We start from the raw sequence: 25,798 nt of genomic DNA, 5'->3' as shown, positions 1-25,798 counted from the left end.
GAGGCAAGTATTCCTTCCACTTGTCTTGTAAACCTGCAACAAAACACCTCAAAAACTGTTCCAAGGACTGGTTACCCTTTCTGTTTGACCATTGGATTGAGGATGGAAAGCGGAGGAAAAAGACAAAGAAATACACAAACGACCACAGAATTCTTTCCAGAATTTAGATATGAATTGCAACCCCCTATCAGATACAATATTCTCAGGAACACCACGGGGGCGCAAAATATGGTTAATGATTAAGGAAGCTAATGTTCGAGCACTAGGAAGTTTACTGAGAGGAATGAGGTGACACATTTTTGAGAATCTGTCAATGACGACCCAGATCACCGTTTTCCCTTTGGAGGGGGCAAATCCATAGATATGTGGGTCCAAGGTCTAGCAGGCAGCGGTAGGTGTTGATGCAAACCCTCAGGGAGTCTGCGAGATACCTTGGACCTGGCACAGATCTCACAAGCTTCCACAAATCACTCAGTATCCCGAGCCCATGAAGGCAACCAATAATGTTCGGATAACAGATATTTAGTACCAGCTATACCTGGATGACCTGCTAACATGGAGCAATGTGTTTCTTCAAGAACTCTTAAACGAAGTTTGGGAGGAACGAAGAGCTTGTTTTCAGGGGTATTCCTAAGGGCCAGGGACTGAGACTCTACCAATTGGGCAGCGAGATCGGACTGTAGAATGGCTACCACAACCCCGGGAGCTAAAATAGTCTCTGATTCCCTGGTAGGGACCTTGCTGGTATCAAAGCTACGGGACAAGGCGTCAGCTCTTATGTTTTTGTAACCGGGTCTAAAGGTTATCTCAAAATCAAAATGTGTAAAAAAGAGAGCCCATCTAGCCTGGCGAGGAGTAAGACGCTTGGCCTTGTCGAGATACACCAGGTTTTTGTGATCTGTTAGGTCCTTAATTTTGTTCTTAGCCCCCTCTAGAAAATGTCTCCATTCATCAAATGCCCATTTTATGGCAAGGAGCTCTCGGTTGCCTTTGCAATAGGTCTGAGATTGGTGAGTGTCTCCGGACCCTGTGAAAGAACAGCTCCCACCCCCACCTCCGAGGCATCTACTTCTATCACAAAAGGTTTTTTGAAGTCAGGTTGAGTCAAGACCAGTGCCACCGAAAAACATCTTTTAAGCTTGTCAAATGGCTGAATGGCTTCAGGAGTCCAGTTTACCAAATCAGCCCCTTTCCTACTTAGATCAGTTAGGGGTTTAGCAATTACAGAAAAACCCTTAATAAATTTTCTATAGTAGTTAGCGAACCCCAAGAATCTTTGCAAAGCTTAAAGACAATTAGGGCGCTCCCATTTTTCAATAGCTGCCACTTTTATAGGGTCCATTCAAAAAGAATTTGGTGTGATTCTGTACCCCAAAAATGAAACCTCCTGAACACCGAACACACACTTTGACAATTTTGCAAATAAATGATTTTGTCTTAAAAGTTCCATAACCTTACGGACATCACCGGTCAGTAAAGAAAATCAATATGTCATCCAAATACACCACTACAAATTGTCCTAGGTATTCACAAAACACATGATTTACCAGGTGTTGAAAGACCGCGGGCGCTTTGCATAATCCGAAGGGCATAACAAGGTACTCGAAGTGCCCCTCGGGAGTATTAAAAGCAGTCTTCCACTCATCACCCTCTCTTATCCTGATCAGATTGTAGGCCCCCCGCAGGTCAGTTTTAGAGAATCACTTAGCCCCAACAATCTGATTAAACAAATCAGGAATAAGAGGAAGAGGGTGCTGGTTTTTTTAACCGTAATTTTATTTAGCTCACAATAGTCAATTTAGGGACGCAGGCCCCCATCTTTTTTCCCCACAAAGAAAAATCCCGCACACATAGGAGAAGAAGAAGCGCAAATATGACCTTTACGTAAACTATCTTTGACGTATTCACGCATTGCCTCTCTCTTTGGCCTAGTCAAATAAAAAATTCTTCCCCTAGGGTATTTGGACCCTGGAACCAAATCAATAGTACAATCATATGGATGATGTGGCGGTAAGACAGCTACTGCTTTTTCATCTAGCACATCGGCAAAATCGGACAAAAACTCCGGGATTTCTCCTACTGGAGAACAATCTGCGACATTCAGCGCAACACAATGCGAAGCACAGTTAGGTCCCCATCTGATCAATTCCCTGGTGGACCAATGAAATGTTGGGTTGTGTTGTGCCAACCAAAGTAACCCCAGAATAATGTCTGAAGACAAATTGTCCATAACTAAAAATTCCAACGACTCAAAGTGAATTGAACCCACCCTTACATCAAGAGAGGGAGTTATATATTTCACCTTACCCTGAGCCAATGGGGTAAAATCCGCTCCAGTAATACTCAGCGGGCACTTAAGCTGAAGCGGACATACCCCAGAGAGGACCAGAACCCAGAATTAATAAAATTAGCAGATGCCCCACAATCCACATGGGCAAACCCAGAAATGCATTTCTCACCCCAAAATAGTGAAATGGGCACCATTAATTTATTTTTCTTATCGAGCGGTACCTGTGTGCCTGAATGACCCCCTCGACAATCATTCAGGCGCTGGAGTTTTCCGGCGGTGATCCAGGTCTGGAGGTACATTCCTGTACACGATGTCCGGCCTTTCCACAGTATAAGCACAGATTGTGCTGTAGTCGATTCATCTGTCGCTCCATAGGTTCTTCTTGAGATAGTGACAGAGGAGAAGAAGACTTAGAAGAAGAAACAACAGAGGACAGGGCTTTAAAAGAATCAGGCGTCTGTCCCGCATAAGTTTATCAACTCTTATAGCTAAGGTCATGGTCTCCTCCAAGGTCTCTGGAGGGGGGTAGGCCACTAGTAAGTCCTTCAACTGGTCCGAAAGACCCAGCCGAAACTGATACCGCAAGGCAGAATCATTCCAGGTGGAAGGGATACACCACTGCCAGAATTCTGTGCAGTAGTCTTCTACTGGTCTCTTACCCTGACGTAAGGAGGTTAGTTGGCGTTTGGCCACCACAGTCTGGTCACGGTCATCATACAACAGCCCTAGGGCTGAAAAAAACTGAAGTCAACTTAATTGCATTGGGAGGTATGAAAAATGCCCACTCCTGCGGTGGGTCTTGTAGAATGGACATTATAATTCCCACTTTTTGGCTCTCATCCCCAGAAGAGCGAGGGCGGAGCCCAAAAAATAGTCTACACCCCTTTCTGAAGCATTGGAAAAATTTCCTATCTCCCTTAAATTTTTCAGGGAGCTGAACAGGTGGTTCTGGACGTGTGGGGGTTGTCATGGTCACCTGACGGGGTGTAGCCTTAAGGGCTGGCAACAAACTAGACTTATACTGGAACAGGAGCCCGGACCAGCTACTATTGGTCCGGCCTCCTGAACCCAGATACAACTCAGCTGATACACTGCAGACTGCCCCTCTGCCCTCTGCAGACCGATCTGCCCCTCGGCCTGAGTGAGATGCCGTTCAGCTGCAGGCTGGGCGGCCGCTAGGAGTGACACAGAGCCGTGGTGTCCCTGGTTGCTAGGGACGCTGTCGGGTCTCTGTGACGTCACTCAGCTCCGGCGTGCAAGGCAGCGCTGCATCCCAGCGCCGTCCGCTGGACCAGAGGCTGAGGAGGACGCCGCTGGAGCCATCACAGGTGAGTTACTGACAATAGGTCTCTTCTCTGCCTTCATATAGTATAGGTCTCCTCTGTGCCCCTATATAGTATAGGTCTCCTTTGTGCTCCCATATAGTATAGGTCTGCTCTCTGCCTCCATATAGTATAGGTCTCTTATGTGTCCCTATACAGTATAGGTCTCCTCTGTGCCCCCAGATAATGTAGGTCTCCTCTGTGCCCCCATATAGTATAGATCTCCTTTGTGCCCTAATATAGTCTAGGTCTTCTCTTTGCCCCTATATAGTATAGGTCCCCTCTGTGCCTCCATATAGTATAGGTCTCTGTACCCCCACATAGTATAGGTCTCCCCTGTGCTTCCATATAGTGTATTCTCTGTGCCTACATATAGTATAGATCTCCTCTCTGCCACTATATAGTATAGGTCTCCTCTGTGCCTCCATATAGTGTAAGTCCACCCTGTGTCCCTATATAGTATAGGTTTATTCTCTGCCTCTATATAATATAAGTATCCTCTGTGCCTCCATATAGTATAGGTCTCCTCTCTGCCCCCATATAGTATAGGTCTCCTTTGTGCCTCCATATAGTATAGGTCTCCTCTGTGCCTCCATATAGTATAGGTTTCCTCCGTGCCTTCATATAGTATAGGTCTCCTCTGTGCCTCCATATAGTATAGGTTTCCTCCGTGCCTTCATATAGTATAGGTACCCTCTGCATCAATATAGTATAGGTCTCTATAAGTCCCATTTTTGCCCCTTTATGGAAGCACACAGTTGAGCTATACTATATAGTATAGGTATTCTTTGTATTTCCATATAGTATAGGTCTCTTCTGTGCCTCCATATAGTATAGGTCCGCTCTGTGGCCCATATAGTCTAGGGCTCCTTTGTGCCCCCCTATAGAATAGGTCTCCTCTGTGCCCCTATTTAGTATAGGTCTCCTCTTTGCCTCCATATAGTATAGGTCTCCTCTCTGCCCCCATATAGTATAGGTTTCCTCTGTGCCCCCATATAGTATAGGTCTCCTCTCTGCCCCCATATAGTATGGGTCTCCTCTCTGCCCCCATATAGTATGGGTCTCCTCTCTGCCCCCATATAGTATAGGTCCCCTCTGTGCCCCCATATAGTATAGGTTTCCTCTGTGCCCCATATAGTATAGGTTCCCTCTGTGCCCCCATATAGTATAGGTCCCCTCTGTGTTCCCATATACAATTGTGCTCAAAAATTTACATACCCAGCAGAATTTTTCCTTTCTTGTTCTTTTTTCAGAGAATATGAATGATGCCACAAAAACTCCCCCCCTCCTCATGGTCAGTGGTTTATTCATAATGACAACCAAAAACATCCAAATGACCCTGATCAAAAGTTTCCACCTCCCATTCTTTAATCCCCTGTATTACCCCCTCTAGCATCAATGACAGTTTAAAGATTTTTTTGGTAGTTGTGGATGAGGCTCTTTATGTTCTCAGATGGTAAAGCCGCCCATTCTTCTTGGTTTCTGTAAAGTCCTGGGCTGTCCTGCATGAACAGCGCTCTGGAGATCTCACCAGAGTGGCTCAATGATACTGAGGTCAGGCTGCACAATAAGGAGGCGCGTGAAGAAAAATGGACTGCATGGTCGGGTCACCAGAAGAAGCCATTACTGCCAACCAGCCCAGAGACACAAGCCTCAAATTAGCCCAGAGACACAAGCCTCAAAATAGCCCAGAGACACAGGCCGCCAAAGAGCCCAGAGACACAGGCCACCAAAGAGCCCAGAGACACAGGCCACCAAAGAGCCCAGAGACACAGGCCACCAAAGAGCCCAGAGACACAGGCCACCAAAGAGCCCAGAGACACAGGCCGCCAAAGAGCCCAGAGACACAGGCCGCCAAAGAGCCCAGAGACACAGGCGGCAAAACAGCCCAGAGACACAGGCTGCGAAACAGCACAGAGACACGGGCCGCCAGACAGCCCAGAGAAATGAGACGCCAAACAGCCCAGAGAAATGAGACGCCAAACAGCCCAGAGACACGGGCCGCCAAACAGCCCAGAGACACGGGCCGCCAGACAGCCCAGAGACACGGGCCGCCAAACAGGTCAGAGACACGGGCCGCCAGACAGCCCAGAGAAATGAGACGCCAAACAGCCCAGAGACACGGGCCGCCAAACAGCCCAGAGACACGGGCCGCCAGACAGCCCAGAGAAATGAGACTCCAAACAGCCCAGAGACACGGGCCGCCAAACAGCCCAGAGACACAGGCGGCAAAACAGCCCAGAGACACGGGCCGCCAAACAGCCCAGAGACACAAGCCTCAAAATAGCCCAGAGACACAGGCCACCAAAGAGCCCAGAGACACAGGCCGCCAAAGAGCCCAGAGACACAGGCGGCAAAACAGCCCAGAGACACAGGCGGCAAAACAGCCCAGAGACACAGGCTGCGAAACAGCACAGAGACACGGGCCTCCAAACAGCCCAGAGAAATGAGACGCCAAACAGGTCAGAGACACGGGCCGCCAAACAGCCCAGAGACACGGGCCGCCAAACAGCCCAGAGACACGGGCCGCCAAACAGCGCCAAAGCAGAGACTAGCCTCAAAACTTCTGGAACAAGGTAATTTGGAGCGATGAGACCAAATTCAAACTTTTTTGCCACAACCATAAATGTTACATTAGGAGAGGTGTCACCAAGGCCTATGATAGTAACATTGTTAATAAGGTTGAAAGAAGACAAGTGTCCATCAGGTCCAACCTACAGAAACCCTACTGTGTTGATCCAGAGGAAGCAAAAACCCCTATGAGGCAGTTGATAATTGCCCCATCACAGGGAGAAATTCCTTCCCAACTCCAGTGGCATCGGAATAATCCCGGGATCAGCGTATCACCAGAGATACAAGGGCCCTATTACATGGAGCAATAATCGACAAATTGGCCTGACTCAGCCGATTATTGCTCAGAGACAACGATCAGCCAATGAAATGATCACCGGCTGATTGTTTCTTTAGGCCCAAACCTAAAATCATGGGGTGCCGACCGAGCATCGCTACATATAATAGCCGCAGTGTTCCCAGGCAGTGATTGACTGAGCGTCCAGACAGGCTGCTCTGAAGCTGCAGCGCATGGGATTGTGGAGGAAGCAGACCGCAGGAGGAGCCCTGGACCGAAGATGGGTAATGTATACTGTTTGAGCAAGGGCTGCAAGGACATCAGTAACGATGTCCATGCAGCCCTTGCTAAATGATAATCCAGCAGTGTAATAGGCCCAGTAGACAAACGCCTCCATCGGCCTATGTAATAGGACCCTAATGCCCTTAACTTGTAGTATTATAAAATGGAAGGAACACCATTCCTACTGTAAAGTGGTGCATCGCTGATGTTTTGGGGATGTGTAAGCTACAAAGTTTCAGGAAACTTGGTCAAAGATGAAGGAAAGATGAATGTAGACGGTTATCAGCAAATACTGCACTCAAATGTGCACTCATCAGCCCGGAATCTGCACATAGGACATACTGGGACATTCCAAAAATGACAATGATCCAAAACACAAGGCCAAGTCAACCAGTCATTGGCTACAGCAGAACAAAGTGAAGGTTCTGGAGCGGCCATCTCAGTCTCCTGACCTCGGTATCATTGAGCCCCTTTGGGGAGATCTCCAGCGCGCAGTTCATGCAGGACAGCCCAGGGATTTACAGGAACCAAGAAGAATGGGCGGCTTTACCATCTGAGAACTTAAGGAGCCTCATCCACAACTACCACAAAAGACTTCAAGCTGTCATTGATGTTAGAGGGGGAAATACACGGGATTAAGGACTGGGGGATGGGAACTTTTAATAAGGACCATTTTGGATTTTTTTGGTTGTCATTATGACAATAAATAAACCACTAACTATGAGTTGAAAAAAGAAAGGAAAAATTCTGCTGGGGTATGTAAACTTTTGAGTACAACTGTAGTATTGGTCCCCCCTGTGCCCCTATAAAGTATAGGTCTCCTCTGTGTCTCCATATAGTATAGATCACCTCTGTGCCCCTATATAGTATAGGTCTCCTCTGTGTCTCCATATAGTATAGATCTCCTTTGTCCCCCATATAGAATAGGTCTCCTCTGAGCCCCCATATTGTATAGGTATCCTCTGTGTCTCCATATAATATAGGTCTCCTCTGTGTCTCCTTATAGTATAGGTCTCCTCTGTGTCTCCATATAGTATAGGTCTCCTCTGTGTCTCCATGTAGTATAGGTCTCCTCTGTGTCTCCATATAATATAGGTCTCCTCTGTGTCTCCATGTAGTATAGGTCTCCTCTGTGTCTCCATATAATATAGGTCTCCTCTGTGTCTCCATGTAGTATAGGTCTCCTCTGTGTCTCCATGTAGTATAGGTATCCTCTGTGTCTCCATATAATATAGGTCTCCTCTGTGTCTCCATGTAGTATAGGTCTCCTCTGTGTCTCCATGTAGTATAGGTCTCCTCTGTGTCTCCATGTAGTATAGGTCTCCTCTGTGTCTCCATGTAGTATAGGTATCCTCTGTGTCTCCATGTAGTATAGGTCTCCTCTGTGTCTCCATGTAGTATAGGTATCCTCTGTGTCTCCATATAATATAGGTATCCTCTGTGTCTCCATGTAGTATAGGTCTCCTCTGTGTCTCCATGTAGTATAGGTCTCCTCTGTGTCTCCATGTAGTATAGGTCTCCTCTGTGTCTCCATGTAGTATAGGTCTCCTCTGTGTCTCCATGTAGTATAGGTCTCCTCTGTGTCTCCATATAATATAGGTCTCCTCTGTGTCTCCATGTAGTATAGGTCTCCTCTGTGTCTCCATGTAGTATAGGTCTCCTCTGTGTCTCCATGTAGTATAGGTCTCCTCTGTGTCTCCATGTAGTATAGGTCTCCTCTGTGTCTCCATGTAGTATAGGTCTCCTCTGTGTCTCCATGTAGTATAGGTCTCCTCTGTGTCTCCATATAATATAGGTCTCCTCTGTGTCTCCATGTAGTATAGGTCTCCTCTGTGTCTCCATGTAGTATAGGTCTGTACTAAGCCCCCTCCTATGTAGGTAATTGTCCCATGTCGGCATCCCCCTATAACAAACAAACACTGGTTCCTGGGCAGGATGGTTTCTTCCTGGTGATTACTCCTGATGGAGCTGTAGGCCTAGTACGGCTGCACCCGGAGGTCTTTGTTCTCCAGTTATTACTCCTAATGGAGCTGTAGGCCTAGTACGGCTGCACCCGGAGGTCTCGGTTCTCCAGTTATTACTCCTAATGGAGCTGTAGGCCTAAAACTGCTGCACCTGGAGGTCTCGGTTCTCCAGTGATTACTCCTGATGGAGCTGAGGCCTGGCACAGCTGTACCTGGAGGTCTCGGTTCTCCAGTGATTACTCCTGATGGAGCTGAGGCCTGGTACGGCTGCACCCAGAGGTCTCTGTTCTCCAGTGATTACTCCTGATGGAGCTGAGGCCTGGTACAGCTGCACCCGGAGGTCTTTGTTCTCCAGTGATTACTCCTGATGGAGCTGTAGGCCTGGTACGGCTGCACCCGGAGGTCTCGGTTCTCCAGTGATTACCCCTGATGGAGCTGTAGGCCTGGTACGGCTGCACCCGGAGGTCTCGGTTCTCCAGTGATTACTCCTGATGGAGCTGAGGCCTGGTACAGCTGCACCCGGAGGTCTCTGTTCTTCAGTGATTACTCCTGATGGAGCTGTAGGCCTGGTACAGCTGCACCCGGAGGTGTGGGCTGTGGTGTGGACACGTGCGCTCTAATTACTCACATGTTACTCATATGTTGTGTCATCTTCCTTCTTGGATACATCACTCATAGGGACGGGCAGATTCTTTACCTTTCTGGTTTGGGTTCACATGAGGTCCAGCGAGACAGAGAAGACGCAGAGTGGAAAGCAAGCAGCAGACCTTACTCCACTCTGGGGCTCCAAAATCTCATGCAAATCCCCCCCACACACACACAAACCTCCGTCCAGGCACCCCTCTTATTAATTGGAAGACTGGAGAGTAGGGACAGAGGAGTCAGAATTGGATAGAGGAGTTTGGAGGAGGAGAGAGGGCTCTTGGAAAATGGTATAGAGGAGTCTGGAAGAGGATCGAGCATTCTGGAGAAGGCCAAAGGATGAGCAAGCAGGGGCCATATTATAGGGGATTAAGAAGTAGTGGGTATATGGCTGGTGATGCCCCTTGGACCCCTGTTGTGGGAATGTTTGGTGATGTCCATGCGGCCCCCAGTAATGTGTGGGGGTTGGATTGGTCATGACATGTCTACTGCATGTTATGCCGTCACCCCTGAAACTGTGGCCACACGTGCTGTGTGTGATAGTCTTTATACACTGCCACTGCTGGAGGGTGGTAGTGCCGAGCTCAGTGCCAGCATGAGAACAAGCCTGGGCCTAGCACCCAGCATCGCTATCAGCCTCCTACAGTGTTACTGAACGTGCCTGATTATGGTTTACACCTGTGTGTTGTATGTACTTTATATGACGTCTCGTGTCTCGGTGTAGTGTGTAGTTTATATGACGTCTCGTGTCTCGGTGTAGTGTGTTGTTTATATGACGTCTCGTGTCTCGGTGTAGTGTGTAGTTTATATGACGCCTTGTGTCTCTGTGTAGTGTGTAGTTTATATGACGCCTCGTGTCTCGGTGTAGTGTGTAGTTTATATGACGCCTCGTGTCTCGGTGTAGTGTGTTGTTTATATGATGCCTTGTGTCTCGGTGTAGTGTGTTGTATGTACTTTATATGACGTCTCGTGTCTCGGTGTAGTGTGTAGTTTATATGACGTCTTGTGTCTCGGTGTAGCGTGTTGTTTATATGACGTCTTGTGTCTCGGTGTAGCATGTAGTTTATATGACGACTTGTGTCTCGGTGTAGTGTGTTGTTTATATGACGTCTCGTGTCTCGGTGTAGCGTGTTGTTTATATGACGTCTTGTGTCTCGGTGTAGTGTGTTGTTTATATGACGTCTCGTGTCTCGGTGTAGTATGATGTTTATATGACGTCTCGTGTCTCGGTGTAGTGTGTTGTTTATATGACGTCTTGTGTCTCGGTGTAGCGTGTTGTTTATATGACGTCTTGTGTCTCGGTGTAGCGTGTTGTTTATATGACGCCTCGTGTCTTGGTGTAGTGTGTAGTTTATATGACGTCTCGTGTCTCGGTGTAGCGTGTTGTTTATATGACGTCTTGTGTCTCGGTGTAGCGTGTTGTTTATATGACGTCTTGTGTCTCGGTGTAGCGTGTTGTTTATATGACGCCTCGTGTCTCGGTGTAGTGTGTTGTTTATATGACGTCTTGTGTCTCGGTGTAGTGTGTTGTATGTACTTTATATGACGCCTCGTGTCTCGGTGTAGTGTGTTGTATGTACTTTATATGACGCCTCGTGTCTCGGTGTAGTGTGTTGTATGTACTTTATATGACGCCTCGTGTCTCGGTGTAGTGTGTTGTTTATATGACGTCTCGTGTCTCGGTGTAGTGTGTTGTTTATATGACGTCTTGTGTCTCAGTGTAGTGTGTTGTTTATATGACGTCTTGTGTCTCGGTGTAGTGTGTAGTTTATATGACGCCTCGTGTCTCGGTGTAGTGTGTTGTTTATATGACGCCTCGTGTCTCGGTGTAGTGTGTTGTTTATATGATGCCTCGTGTCTCGGTGTAGTGTGTTGTTTATATGACGCCTCGTGTCTCGGTGTAGTGTGTTGTTTATATGAAGCTTTGTGTTTGTTATATGATGTGTGGCTGTAGCGTTTTGTTCATATGATGTGTTGTGTGTTGTTTATATGACGTCTTGTGTCTCAGTGTAGCGTGTTGTTTATATGACGTCTTGTGTCTCGGTGTAGTGTGTTGTTTATATGACGTCTTGTGTCTCGGTGTAGTGTGTTGTTTATATGACGTCTTGTGTCTCGGTGTAGTGTGTTGTTTATATGACGTCTTGTGTCTCGGTGTAGTGTGTTGTTTATATGACGCCTCGTGTCTCGGTGTAGCGTGTTGTTTATATGAAGCCTTGTGTCTCGGTGTAGCGTGTTGTTTATATGACGCCTCGTGTCTCGGTGTAGTGTGTTGTTTATATGACGCCTCGTGTCTCGGTGTAGCGTGTTGTTTATATGACGACTTGTGTCTCGGTGTAGCGTGTTGTTTATATGACGTCTTGTGTCTCGGTGTAGTGTGTTGTTTATATGAAGCTTTGTGTTTGTTATATGATGTGTGGCTGTAGCGTTTTGTTCATATGATGTGTTGTGTGTTGTTTATATGACGTCTTGTGTCTCGGTGTAGTGTGTTGTTTATATGACGCCTTGTGTCTTGGTGTAACGTGTTGTTTATATGACGCCTCGTGTCTCGGTGTAGTGTGTTGTTTATATGACGTCTTGTGTCTCGGTGTAGCGTGTTGTTTATATGACGTCTTGTGTCTCGGTGTAGCGTGTTGTTTATATGACGCCTTGTGTCTCGGTGTAGCGTGTTGTTTATATGACGTCTCGTGTCTCGGTGTAGCGTGTTGTTTATATGACGTCTTGTGTCTCGGTGTAGCGTGTTGTTTATATGACGTCTTGTGTCTCGGTGTAGCGTGTTGTTTATATGACGCCTTGTGTCTCGGTGTAGCGTGTTGTTTATATGACGTCTCGTGTCTCGGTGTAGTGTGTTGTTTATATGACGTCTTGTGTCTCGGTGTAGCGTGTTGTTTATATGACGTCTCGTGTCTCGGTGTAGTGTGTTGTTTATATGAAGCTTTGTGTTTGTTATATGATGTGTGGCTGTAGCGTTTTGTTCATATGATGTGTTGTGTGTTGTTTATATGACGTCTTGTGTCTCGGTGTAGTGTGTTGTTTATATGACGTCTTGTGTCTCGGTGTAGTGTGTTGTTTATATGACGTCTTGTGTCTCGGTGTAGCGTGTTGTTTATATGACGTCTTGTGTCTCGGTGTAGCGTGTTGTTTATATGACGTCTTGTGTCTCGGTGTAGCGTTTTGTTCATATGATGTGTTGTGTGTTGTTTATATGACGTCTCGTGTCTCGGTGTAGTGTGTTGTTTATATGACGTCTTGTGTCTCGGTGTAGCATGTAGTTTATATGAAGCTTTGTGTTTGTTATATGATGTGTGGCTGTAGCGTTTTGTTCATATGATGTGTTGTGTGTTGTTTATATGATGCCTTGTGTCTCGGTGTAGTGTGTTGTTTATATGACGTCTTGTGTCTCGGTGTAGCGTGTTGTTTGTATGATGCCTTGTGTCTCGGTGTAGTGTGTTGTTTATATGAAGCTTTGTGTTTGTTATATGATGTGTGGCTGTAGCGTTTTGTTCATATGATGTGTTGTGTGTTGTTTATTTGACGTGTGGCTTTAGTGTGTTGTTTATATGATGTTTTTTGTATTGTTTATATGACATGAGACTGTAGCGTGTTGTTCATATGATGTGTTGTGTGTTGTTTATATGACGCTTTGTATTGTTTATATGACGTTTCGTTGCAGCGTGCTTCACCATGTCATCGTTGTCTCTCTGCAGGTTGTGCATTAATCCAGGAGTGCAGCTCGGACACGGACCCCCGCCCCCGGTGTCATCAGCCACATGGATTACCAAGGGATTACTGCAAGGAGGGAGACGGACTAATAAGAGGAGGGGGCCAAGGGCTGCAAGACATTGCTGCTCCCCTCACTCTGGAGATTGGAGGAGGGGAGGCTTTCACTATCAGAGACCCCCGGATTCTTAGGCACTGACATGTGGGGAGGTCTGTAATAGCCGTGTTTCTCGCCTTGCCTCGGAGTGCGCTGTGGGGATATGCTGTACCCCCTGGTCCCATCCGCCCATCCTCACCATGCCTGCAGGAACTGTCAAGTCATTCAAACCCAGCAAGTACATCCCGGTCTCCGCAGCCACCGTCTTCCTGGTGGGCTCCACCACACTCTTCTTCACCTTCACGTAAGTGCGACCGTCTGTGCTCTCTCTGTGGCCCTCCATGCTGCCGCCCTCCTTATATACCTCGCTTTATTCTCTGTTACCTGTTCCTCCCCACGTCTCCTCCTTTATTCTCCATGTATTCCTCCGACTGACACCCCCATCTGGCCCTTTAATTCTGTCCCAGATTTTGGGATTACTCAGTATATACAAACCATCTAAAGAGATTACAGCCGTCTGAACCTCATGATATATCCATCAGGGCCGGAGCGCTCCAGCATAAAACATCTCCGTGACCTCCCCGTAATCGTCTGGTCACGTGACCACCAAGCGGGGATCATCTGCTGCCGCCCACCGGGATGAATAGGAGGAGAGAAGAATCATAACCTGGAAAACAGGGAATATAGCACCTATAATATAATGCAAAAGTAGTACAAATCACTATCCGTCATATAACTAATAGTCAGGATAATGACAATGGGTGAAAGATTATCAACTAATAGAGACTGAAAGTAAGTAAATAGCGGTGACGTACCCTGCGAGTCTAATAGTGAAAGGAAAAAACTCTGACTGTATATCCAGGGAGCTAAAGGAAACACAAAAATATCCTAAATTTATAGATGTACATGCAAATAATTCCTGCCACAAAGTGCGAATAACAACCACACAATAGAATAAACAACAAAACAATCGAAAGTGCATCAGCTGGACTTTGTGTGAGTATATGACATAACCGTACGACCTAAGGGAAGACAGGCAGCACTTCTATACAATCACATAGTCAGGATGTCACCCAGGACCCTACGCCTACTGTCACACCCAAATGGTGACTATGTCCGGGTGATCCTGTTATATATAATATAGTATATACCTGTAGGGATCCGGATACAGGGGTAACCCCATCATATATAATATAGTATATACCTGTAGGGATCAGGATACAGGGGTAATCCCATCATATATAATATAGTATATACCTGTAGGGATCAGGATACAGGGGAAACCCCATCATATATAATATAGTATATACCTGTAGGGATCAGGATACAGGGGTAATCCCATCATATATAATATAGTATATACCTGTAGGGATCAGGATACAGGGGAAACCCCATCATATATAATATAGTATATACCTGTAGGGATCAGGATACAGGGGTAACCCCATCATATATAATATAGTATATACCTGTAGGGATCAGGATACAGGGGTAACCCCATCATATATAATATAGTATATACCTGTAGGGATCAGGATACAGGGGTAACCCCATCATACATAATATAGTATATACCTGTAGGGATCAGGATAGAGGGGTAACCCCATCATATATAATATAGTATATACCTGTAGGGATCAGGATACAGGGGTAACCCCATCATATATAATATAGTATATACCTGTAGGGATCAGGATACAGGAGTAACCCCATCATACATAATATAGTATATACCTGTAGGGATCAGGATACAGGGGTAACCCCATCATACATAATATAGTATATACCTGTAGGGATCAGGATACAGGGGTAACCCCATCATATATAATATAGTATATACCTGTAGGGATCAGGATACAGGGGTAACCCCATCATATGTAATATAGTATATACCTGTAGGGATCAGGATACAGGGGTAACCCCATCATATATAATATAGTATATACCTGTAGGGATCAGGATACAGGGGTAACCCCATCATATGTAATATAGTATATACCTGTAGGGATCAGTATAGAGGGGTAACCCCATCATATATAATATAGTATATACCTGTAGGGATCAGGATACAGGGGTAACCCCATCATACATAATATAGTATATACCTGTAGGGATCAGGATACAGGGGTAACCCCATCATATGTAATATAGTATATACCTGTAGGGATCAGGATACAGGGGTAACCCCATCATATATAATATAGTATATACCTGTAGGGATCAGGATACAGGGGTAACCCCATCATATGTAATATAGTATATACCTGTAGGGATCAGGATAGAGGGGTAACCCCATCATATATAATATAGTATATACCTGTAGGGATCAGGATAGAGGGGATCCCCATCATATATAATATAGTATATACCTGTAGGGGGTCAGGATACAGGGGTAACCCCATCATATATAATATAGTATATACCTGTAGGGATCAGGATACAGGGGTAACCCCATCATATATAATATAGTATATACCTGTAGGGATCAGGATACAGGGGGATCCCCATCATATATAATATAGTATATACCTGTAGGGATCAGGATACAGGGGTAATCCCATCATATATAACATAGTATATACCTGTAGGGATCAGGATACAGGGGGATCCCCATCATATCTAATATAGTATATACCTGTAGGGATCAGGATACAGGGGTAACCCCATCATATATAATATAGTATATACCTGTAGGGGTCAGGATAGAGGGGTAACCTCATCATATATAATATAGTATATACCTGTAGGGATCAGGATAGAGGGGTAACCCCATCATATATAATATAGTATATACCTGTAGGGATCAGGATACAGGGGTAACCCCATCATATATAATATAGTATATACCTGTAGGGATCAGGATACAGGGGTAACCCCATCATATGTAATATAGTATATACCTGTATGGATCAGGATACAGGGGGATCCCCATCATATATAATATAGTATATACCTGTAGGGATCAGGATACAGGGGTAACCCCATCATATATAATATAGTATATACCTGTAGGGATCAGGATACAGGGGGATTCCCATCATACATAATATAGTATATACCTGTAGGGATCAGGATACAGGGGGATCCCCATCATATATAATATAGTATATACCTGTAGGGATCAGGATACAGGGGTAACCCCATCATATATAATATAGTATATACCTGTAGGGATCCGGATACAGGGGTAACCCCATCATATATAATATAGTATATACCTGTAGGGATCAGGATAGAGGGGGATTCCCATCATATATAATATAGTATATACTTGTAGGGATCAGGATAGAGGGGTAACCCCATCATATATAATATAGTATATACCTGTAGGGATCAGGATACAGGGGGATCCCCATCATATATAATATAGTATATACCTGTAGGGATCAGGATAGAGGGGTAACCCCATCATACATAATATAGTATATACCTGTAGGGATCAGGATACAGGGGTAACCCCATCATATATAATATAGTATATACCTGTAGGGATCAGGATACAGGGGGATCCCCATCATATATAATATAGTATATACCAGTAGGGATCAGGAGAGAGGGGTAACCCCATCATATATAATATAGTATATACCTGTAGGGATCAGGATACAGAGGTAACCCCATCATATATAATATAGTATATACCTGTAGGGATCAGGATAGAGGGGTAACCCCATCATATATAATATAGTATATACCTGTAGGGATCAGGATACAGGGGTAACCCCATCATATATAATATAGTATATACCTGTAGGGATCAGGATACAGGGGGATCCCCATCATATATAATATAGTATATACCTGTAGGGATCAGGATAGAGGGGGATCCCCATCATATATTATATAGTATATACCAGTAGGGATCAGTAGTACTGTGTATACAGATTAGCACTGTTATCGCACTAATAGCGATCTCTTCCTCTTTGTGCGGTATCCAAGTGATATGACATAATAGTATGAGCCTCATCCAGATTCACACAGACACTAATAGCAATTATTATCCATGGAAAAGGATTCTGCTTTATTACCCAAACAACAGTTCTTACACTAGTTATGACGTACAGGGACAGGTGGTTACATCATGGGTTAATACTGGCACAATTGGCTATCTGCCTGCTCGGGAGGGTCTTATGCTGATGAGTTCCTAAGTTATCTGACACCCCAGACCACTTATACCCCCCCCTCTCCCAAGTCCTAAGAGAAGAAAGACACATTCTAGTATATATATAATGATTACCATATGGCAGTACGAGCTATACCTGAGTATACATAGAGAGATTTGTCAGACTATATCTCTCACAGTATATTATACAGTATATATATCTAATATGTGGGACTCTTCTACTCAGGATTGTGGATATTTTGTTCCTATATCTTGTGACTGATTTATTAGGATGTAGCTGCGCCATAGTGACCGCACCAGTACTGACCAGACGTAGGCCCACACCAGTACTGACCAGACGTAGGCCCGCACCAGTACTGACCAGACGTAGGCCCGCACCAGTACTGACCAGATGCAGGCCTGCACCAGTACTGACCAGACGTAGGCCCGCACCAGTACTGACCAGACGTAGGCCCGCACCAGTACTGACCAGACGTAGGCCCGCACCAGTCCTGACCAGACGTAGGCCCGCACCAGTACTGACCAGACGTAGGCCCGCACCAGTACTGACCAGACGTAGGCCCGCACCAGTACTGACCAGACGTAGGCCCGCACCGGTACTGACCAGACGTAGGCCCGCACCAGTACTGACCAGACGTAGGCCCGCACCAGTACTGACCAGATGTAGGCCCGCACCGGTACTGACCAGACGTAGGCCCGCACCGGTACTGACCAGACGTAGGCCCGCACCAGTACTGACCAGACGTAGGCCCGCACCAGTACTGACCAGACGTAGGCCCGCACCAGTACTGACCAGACATAGGCCCGCACCAGTACTGACCAGACGTAGGCCCGCACCAGTACTGACCAGACGTAGGCCCGCACCAGTACTGACCAGACGTAGGCCCGCATCAGTACTGACCAGACGTAGGCCCGCACCAGTACTGACCAGACGTAGGCCCGCATCAGTACTGACCAGACGTAGGCCCGCACCAGTACTGACCAGACGTAGGTCCGCACCAGTACTGACCAGACGTAGGTCCGCACCAGTACTGACCAGACGTAGGCCCGCACCTGTACTGACCAGACGTAGGCCCGCACCAGTACTGACCAGACGTAGGCCCGCACCAGTACTGACCAGACGTAGGCCCGCACCAGTACTGACCAGACGTAGGCCCGCACCAGTACTGACCAGACGTAGGCCCGCACCAGTACTGACCAGACGTAGGCCCGCACCAGTACTGACCAGACGTAGGCCCGCACCAGTACTGACCAGACGTAGGCCCGCACCTGTACTGACCAGACGTAGGCCCGCACCTGTACTGACCACACGTAGGCACGCACCAGTACTGACCAGACGTAGGCCCCGCACCAGTACTGACCAGACGTAGGTCCGCACCAGTACTGACCAGACGTAGGCCCGCACCAGTACTGACCAGACGTAGGCCCGCACCAGTACTGACCAGACGTAGGTCCGCACCAGTACTGACCAGACGTAGGCCCGCACCAGTACTGACCAGACGTAGGCCCGCACCAGTACTGACCAGACGTAGGCCCGCACCAGTACTGACCAGACGTAGGCCCGCACCAGTACTGACCAGACGTAGGCCCGCACCAGTACTGACCAGACGTAGGCCCGCACCAGTACTGACCAGACGTAGGCCCGCACCAGTACTGACCAGACGTAGGCCCGCACCAGTACTGACCAGACGTAGGCCCGCACCAGTACTGACCAGACGTAGGCCCGCACCAGTACTGACCAGACGTAGGCCCGCACCAGTACTGACCAGACGTAGGCCCGCACCAGTACTGACCAGACGTAGGCCCGCACCAGTACTGACCAGACGTAGGCCCGCACCAGTACTGACCAGACGTAGGCCCGCACCAGTACTGACCAGACGTAGGCCCGCACCAGTACTGACCAGACGTAGGCCCGCACCAGTACTGACCAGACGTAGGCCCGCACCAGTACTGACCAGACGTAGGCCCGCACCAGTACTGACCAGACGTAGGCCCGCACCAGTACTGACCAGACGTAGGCCCGCACCAGTACTGACCAGACGTAGGCCCGCACCAGTACTGACCAGACGTAGGCCCGCACCAGTACTGACCAGACGTAGGCCCGCACCAGTACTGACCAGACGTAGGCCCGCACCAGTACTGACCAGACGTAGGCCCGCACCAGTACTGACCAGACGTAGGCCCGCACCAGTACTGACCAGACGTAGGCCCGCACCAGTACTGACCAGACGTAGGCCCGCACCAGTACTGACCAGACGTAGGCCCGCACCAGTACTGACCAGACGTAGGTCCGCACCAGTACTGACCAGACGTAGGCCCGCACCTGTACTGACCAGACGTAGGCCCGCACCTGTACTGACCAGACGTAGGCCCGCACCAGTACTGACCAGACGTAGGCCCGCACCAGTACTGACCAGACGTAGGCCCGCACCAGTACTGACCAGACGTAGGCCCGCACCAGTACTGACCAGACGTAGGCCCGCACCAGTACTGACCAGACGTAGGCCGCACCAGTACTGACCAGACGTAGGCCCGCACCTGTACTGACCAGACGTAGGCCCGCACCAGTACTGACCACACGTAGGCACGCACCAGTACTGACCAGACGTAGGCCCGCACCAGTACTGACCAGACGTAGGCCCGCACCAGTACTGACCAGACGTAGGCCCGCACCTGTACTGACCAGACGTAGGCCCGCACCTGTACTGACCAGACGTAGGCCCGCACCAGTACTGACCAGACGGAGGCCCGCACCAATACTGACCAGACGTAGGCCCGCACCAGTACTGACCAGACGTAGGCCCGCACCAGTACTGACCAGATGTAGGCCCGCACCAGTACTGACCAGACGTAGGCTGCCCGCACCAGTACTGACCAGACGTAGGCTGCCCGCACCAGTACTGACCAGACGTAGGCTGCCCGCACCAGTACTGACCAGACGTAGGCCCGCACCAGTACTGACCAGACGTAGGCCCGCACCAGTACTGACCAGACGTAGGCCCGCACCAGTACTGACCAGACGTAGGCCCGCACCAGTACTGACCAGACGTAGGCCCGCACCAGTACTGACCAGACGTAGGCCCGCACCAGTACTGACCAGACGTAGGCCCGCACCAGTACTGACCAGACGTAGGCCCTCACGAGTACTGACCAGACGTAGGCCCGCACCAGTACTGACCAGACGTAGGCCCGCACCAGTACTGACCAGACGTAGGCCCGCACCAGTACTGACCAGACGTAGGCCCGCACCAGTACTGACCAGATGTAGGCCCGCACCAGTACTGACCAGACGTAGGCTGCCCGCACCAGTACTGACCAGACGTAGGCCTGCACCAGTACTGCATAGACGTAGGCTGCCCGCACCAGTACTGACCAGTTGTAGGCCCGCTCCAGTACTTACCAGGCTTAGGCCCACCCCGGTACTGACCAGGCGTAGGCCTGCTCCAGTACTTACCAGGCTTAGGCCCGCCCCGGTACTGACCAGATGTAGGGCCGCACCAGTACTGACCAGGCTGACCAGATGTAGGCCCAAACCTGTTTTTGTATCAGTCAGCTAGCCAGACCTTCCTCCGGGAAGGAACAATCAATTCAGGGAATGTCTCCAGTCAAGGAAACCACCCAAGTCCGGTTTCCATCCACAGACAGCTGTTTCGGGGTGTTTGCCCCTCATCAGTGTGGAGCAGGATTCTGGCTAGTGGGAGCAATGACTAGTAAGTGCATGTGTCGAGACATGTGATGGTGTCTTTGCACCTGTTTTTGTGACTTTTTAATAAGTCACACATGATAAATTGGGTGCTAATCCCTGATTATGTGAATTCTTGGGTGAAAACTCAAAACGGGCAGATTAACCCCTTCACGTCCACACGACATATATATACGTTCCTGACAGTGAGGGGCTTTAGATGAGTGCAGGGCGGCTGCAGTGAGAGCGGTCCTGCACACATCAGTGTGGATGGGGCCGGAGATAATGACAGGCAGCCACGATCCTGCAGCTGCCTGTCATGAACCCCTTACATGCTGCAATCTGTAATGAGCGCAGCGTTTATGGAAGTCAGTGACAGGTTACGCCATACTCATACCGACGAGCGGGGGTAAGCCACTAAGCCCGTCCTCTTGGATCGTCCATCTGTGCATAGAGTCTGCTCTCAGGCCGCTCTCAGGCAGAGTACTGTTATTGAGGGTCCTCCTCCTGCTGTGACTGTACAGAATCCTTCCCGGTATTGTTATTGAGGGTCCTCCTCCTGCTGTGACTGTACAGAATCCTTCCCGGTATTGTTATTGATGGTTCTCCTCCTGCTGTGACTGTAGAGAATTCTTCCCAGTATTGTTATTGAGTGTTTTCCTCCTGCTGTGACTGTACAGAATCCTTCCCGGTATTGTTATTGATGGTTCTCCTCCTGCTGTGACTGTAGAGAATTCTTCCCGGTATTGTTATTGAGTGTTTTCCTCCTGCTGTGACTGTACAGAATCCTTCCCGGTATTGTTATTGATGGTTCTCCTCCTGCTGTGACTGTAGAGAATTGTTCCCAGTATTGTTATTAAGTGTTTTCCTCCTGCTGTGACTGTAGAGAATCCTTCCCTGTATTGTTATTGAGTCTTCTCTTGCTTGTAGTGACGCTTGTACGTTCCTCCCAGGAGTCTTTTATCCCTTTCATCTCCGGTCGTCTTAGAACCTTCTCCGCTTTCGCTTTGTTTCTGTATTTTTATGAGGTGGTTGTGCCCCGGCCTCACGTGTCTCCAGAGCCGCCCCCGTACCTGCTCGTACACACGGGAGGTGACTCAGCAGGTGTAATATACCTGTCAGGAGCTTTACTACCACCTTGTAAATCCTAAGGCAGTGTGTCACTGGGTCATTACCGGAGGCTGGCAAAGGGTGACAGGAGGGTGACGGGAGGAGGACAGGAGGGTGACGGGGGGGAGGACAGGAGGGTGACGGGGGGGAGGACAGGAGGGTGACGGGAGAAGGACAGGAGGGTGACGGGAGAAGGACAGGAGGGTGACGGGAGGAGGACACGAGGGTGACGGGAGGAGGACAGGAGGGTGACGGGAGGGTGACGGGAGGAGGACAGGAGGGTGACGGGAGGAGGACAGGAGGGTGACGGGAGGAGGACGGGAGGGTGACGGGAGGAGGACAGGGGAGTGATGGGGGAGGACAGGAGGGTGACGGGGGGGAGGACAGGAGGGTGACGGGAGGAGGACAGGAGGGTGACGGGAGGAGGACAGGAGGGTGACAGGAGGAGGACAGGAGAGTGACGGGAGAAGGACAGGAGGGTGACGGGAGGAGGACAGGGGAGTGACGGTAGGAGGACAGGAGGGTGACAGGAGGAGGACAGGAGGGTGACGGGGGGGAGGACAGGAGGGTGACGGGAGGAGGACAGGAGGGTGACGGGAGGAGGACAGGGGAGTGATGGGGGAGGAGGACAGGAGGGTGACGGGAGGAGGACAGGAGGGTGACGGGAGGAGGACAGGAGGGTGACGGGAGGAGGACAGGAGGGTGACGGGAGGAGGACAGGGGAGTGATGGGGGAGGAGGACAGGAGGGTGACGGGAGGAGGACAGGAGGGTGACGGGAGGAGGACAGGGGAGTGATGGGGGAGGAGGACAGGAGGGTGACAGGGGGGAGGACAGGAGGGTGACGGGAGGAGGACAGGAGGGTGACGGGAGGAGGACAGGAGGGTGACGGGAGAAGGACAGGAGGGTGACGGGAGGAGGACACGAGGGTGACGGGAGGAGGACAGGAGGGTGACGGGAGGGTGACGGGAGGAGGACAGGAGGGTGACGGGAGGAGGACGGGAGGGTGACGGGAGGAGGACAGGGGAGTGATGGGGGAGGACAGGAGGGTGACGGGGGGGAGGACAGGAGGGTGACGGGAGGAGGACAGGAGGGTGACGGGAGGAGGACAGGAGGGTGACAGGAGGAGGACAGGAGAGTGACGGGAGAAGGACAGGAGGGTGACGGGAGGAGGACAGGGGAGTGACGGTAGGAGGACAGGAGGGTGACAGGAGGAGGACAGGAGGGTGACGGGGGGGAGGACAGGAGGGTGACGGGAGGAGGACAGGAGGGTGACGGGGGGGAGGACAGGGGAGTGATGGGGGAGGAGGACAGGAGGGTGACGGGAGGAGGACAGGAGGGTGACGGGAGGAGGACAGGAGGGTGACGGGAGGAGGACAGGAGGGTGACGGGAGGAGGACAGGGGAGTGATGGGGGAGGAGGACAGGAGGGTGACGGGAGGAGGACAGGAGGGTGACGGGAGGAGGACAGGGGAGTGATGGGGGAGGAGGACAGGAGGGTGACAGGGGGGAGGACAGGAGGGTGACGGGAGGAGGACAGGAGGGTGACGGGAGGAGGACAGGAGGGTGACGGGAGGAGGACAGGAGGGTGACGGGAGGAGGACAGGAGGGTGACGGGAGGAGGACAGGAGGGTGACGGGAGGAGGACAGGAGGGTGACGGGAGGAGGACAGGGGAGTGATGGGGGAGGAGGACAGGAGGGTGACGGGAGGAGGACAGGAGGGTGACGGGAGGAGGACAGGAGGGTGACGGGAGGAGGACAGGAGGGTGACGGGAGGAGGACAGGGGAGTGATGGGGGAGGAGGACAGGAGGGTGACAGGAGGAGGACAGGAGGGTGACGGGAGGAGGACAGGGGGGTGACGGGAGGAGGACAGGAGGAGGACGGGAGGAGGACAGGAGGGTGACGGGAGAAAGACAGGAGGGTGACGGGAGGGTGACGGGAGGAGGACGGGAGGGTGACGGGAGGAGGACGGGAGGGTGACGGGAGGAGGACAGGAGGAGGACGGGAGGAGGACAGGAGGGTGACGGGAGAAAGACAGGAGGGTGACGGGAGGAGGACGGGAGGGTGACAGGAGGAGGACGGGAGGAGGACGGGAGGAGGACAGGAGGGTGACGGGAGGAGGACGGGAGGGTGACAGGAGGAGGACGGGAGGAGGACAGGGGAGTGACGGGAGGAGGACAGGAGGGTGATGGGAGGAGGACAGGAGGGTGGTGGGAGGGAACATGAGGGAATGGGAGGGTGACGGTAGATGGACGGGAGGGTGACGGTAGATGGACGGGAGGGTGACGGTAGATGGACGGGAGGGTGACGGTAGATGGACGGGAGGGTGACTGTAGATGGACGGGAGGGTGGCGGTAGATGGACGGGAGGGTGACGGTAGATGGACGGGAGGGTGGCGGTAGATGGACTGGAGGGTGGCGGTAGATGGACGGGAGGGTGACGGTAGATGGATGGGAGGGTGGCGGTAGATGGACAGGAGGGTGACGGGAGGAGGACAGGAGGGTGACGGGAGGAGGACAGGAGGGTGACGGGAGGAGGACAGGGGAGTGATGGGGGAGGAGGACAGGAGGGTGACGGGAGGAGGACAGGAGGGTGACGGGAGGAGGACAGGAGGGTGACGGGAGGAGGACAGGGGGGTGACGGGAGGAGGACAGGAGGAGGACGGGAGGAGGACAGGAGGGTGACGGGAGAAAGACAGGAGGGTGACGGGAGGAGGACGGGAGGGTGACAGGAGGAGGACGGGAGGGTGACGGGAGGAGGACGGGAGGGTGACAGGAGGAGGACAGGAGGAGGACGGGAGGAGGACAGGAGGGTGACGGGAGAAAGACAGGAGGGTGACGGGAGGAGGACGGGAGGGTGACAGGAGGAGGACGGGAGGAGGACGGGAGGAGGACAGGAGGGTGACGGGAGGAGGACGGGAGGGTGACAGGAGGAGGACGGGAGGAGGACAGGGGAGTGACGGGAGGAGGACAGGAGGGTGATGGGAGGAGGACAGGAGGGTGGTGGGAGGGAACATGAGGGAATGGGAGGGTGACGGTAGATGGACGGGAGGGTGACGGTAGATGGACGGGAGGGTGACGGTAGATGGACGGGAGGGTGACGGTAGATGGACGGGAGGGTGACTGTAGATGGACGGGAGGGTGGCGGTAGATGGACGGGAGGGTGACGGTAGATGGACGGGAGGGTGACGGTAGATGGACGGGAGGGTGACTGTAGATGGACGGGAGGGTGGCGGTAGATGGACGGGAGGGTGACGGTAGATGGACGGGAGGGTGGCGGTAGATGGACGGGAGGGTGGCGGTAGATGGACGGGAGGGTGGAGGTAGATGGACGGGAGGGTGGCGGTAGATGGATGGGAGGGTGGCGGTAGATGGACGGGAGGGTGGCGGTAGATGGACGGGAGGGTGGCGGTAGATGGACGGGAGGGTGACGGTAGATGGACGGGAGGGTGACGGTAGATGGACGGGAGGGTGACGGTAGATGGACGCTTTTGCTCACTCTGCTGACGTTTCGGTCTCGTCCCCTCAGATGTCCGTGGCTGAACGCAGAGGTGTCCCCGGCTCTTCCTGCTTATAATGCTGTCATGTTCCTCTTTGTTTTGGCCAATTTCAGTATGGCCACATTCATGGATCCCGGAATATTCCCGCGAGGTAAGAGCTGCTGTTTCCTACTCAAAGAACCTGTACACATCATATACCTGTAATCGTCACTCACCTGAACATG

General features: G+C 50.6%; 1 protein-coding gene across 2 annotated transcripts in view; it reads left to right on the top strand.

The window, feature by feature from the left end:
- The window catches only part of ZDHHC5 (zinc finger DHHC-type palmitoyltransferase 5), a 46,811-nt gene that overhangs the window by 7,123 nt on the left and 13,890 nt on the right, over window positions 1–25,798 (top strand). For both annotated transcript variants that reach the window (XM_069979582.1, XM_069979581.1), the window contains exons 2-3: window positions 13,053–13,466; window positions 25,604–25,725. In XM_069979582.1, the coding sequence (XP_069835683.1) occupies window positions 13,363–13,466; window positions 25,604–25,725 (226 nt within the window). In that variant the 5' untranslated portion in view covers window positions 13,053–13,362. The remainder of the gene's footprint in view (window positions 1–13,052; window positions 13,467–25,603; window positions 25,726–25,798) is intronic.

This window comes from Dendropsophus ebraccatus, chromosome 8 (genome assembly GCF_027789765.1).
Source record: "Dendropsophus ebraccatus isolate aDenEbr1 chromosome 8, aDenEbr1.pat, whole genome shotgun sequence".
Taxonomy (NCBI): Eukaryota; Metazoa; Chordata; class Amphibia; order Anura; family Hylidae; genus Dendropsophus; species Dendropsophus ebraccatus.
The sequence above is the reverse complement of the archived record's forward strand: the minus strand, read 5'-3'. Positions and strand labels throughout refer to the sequence as shown.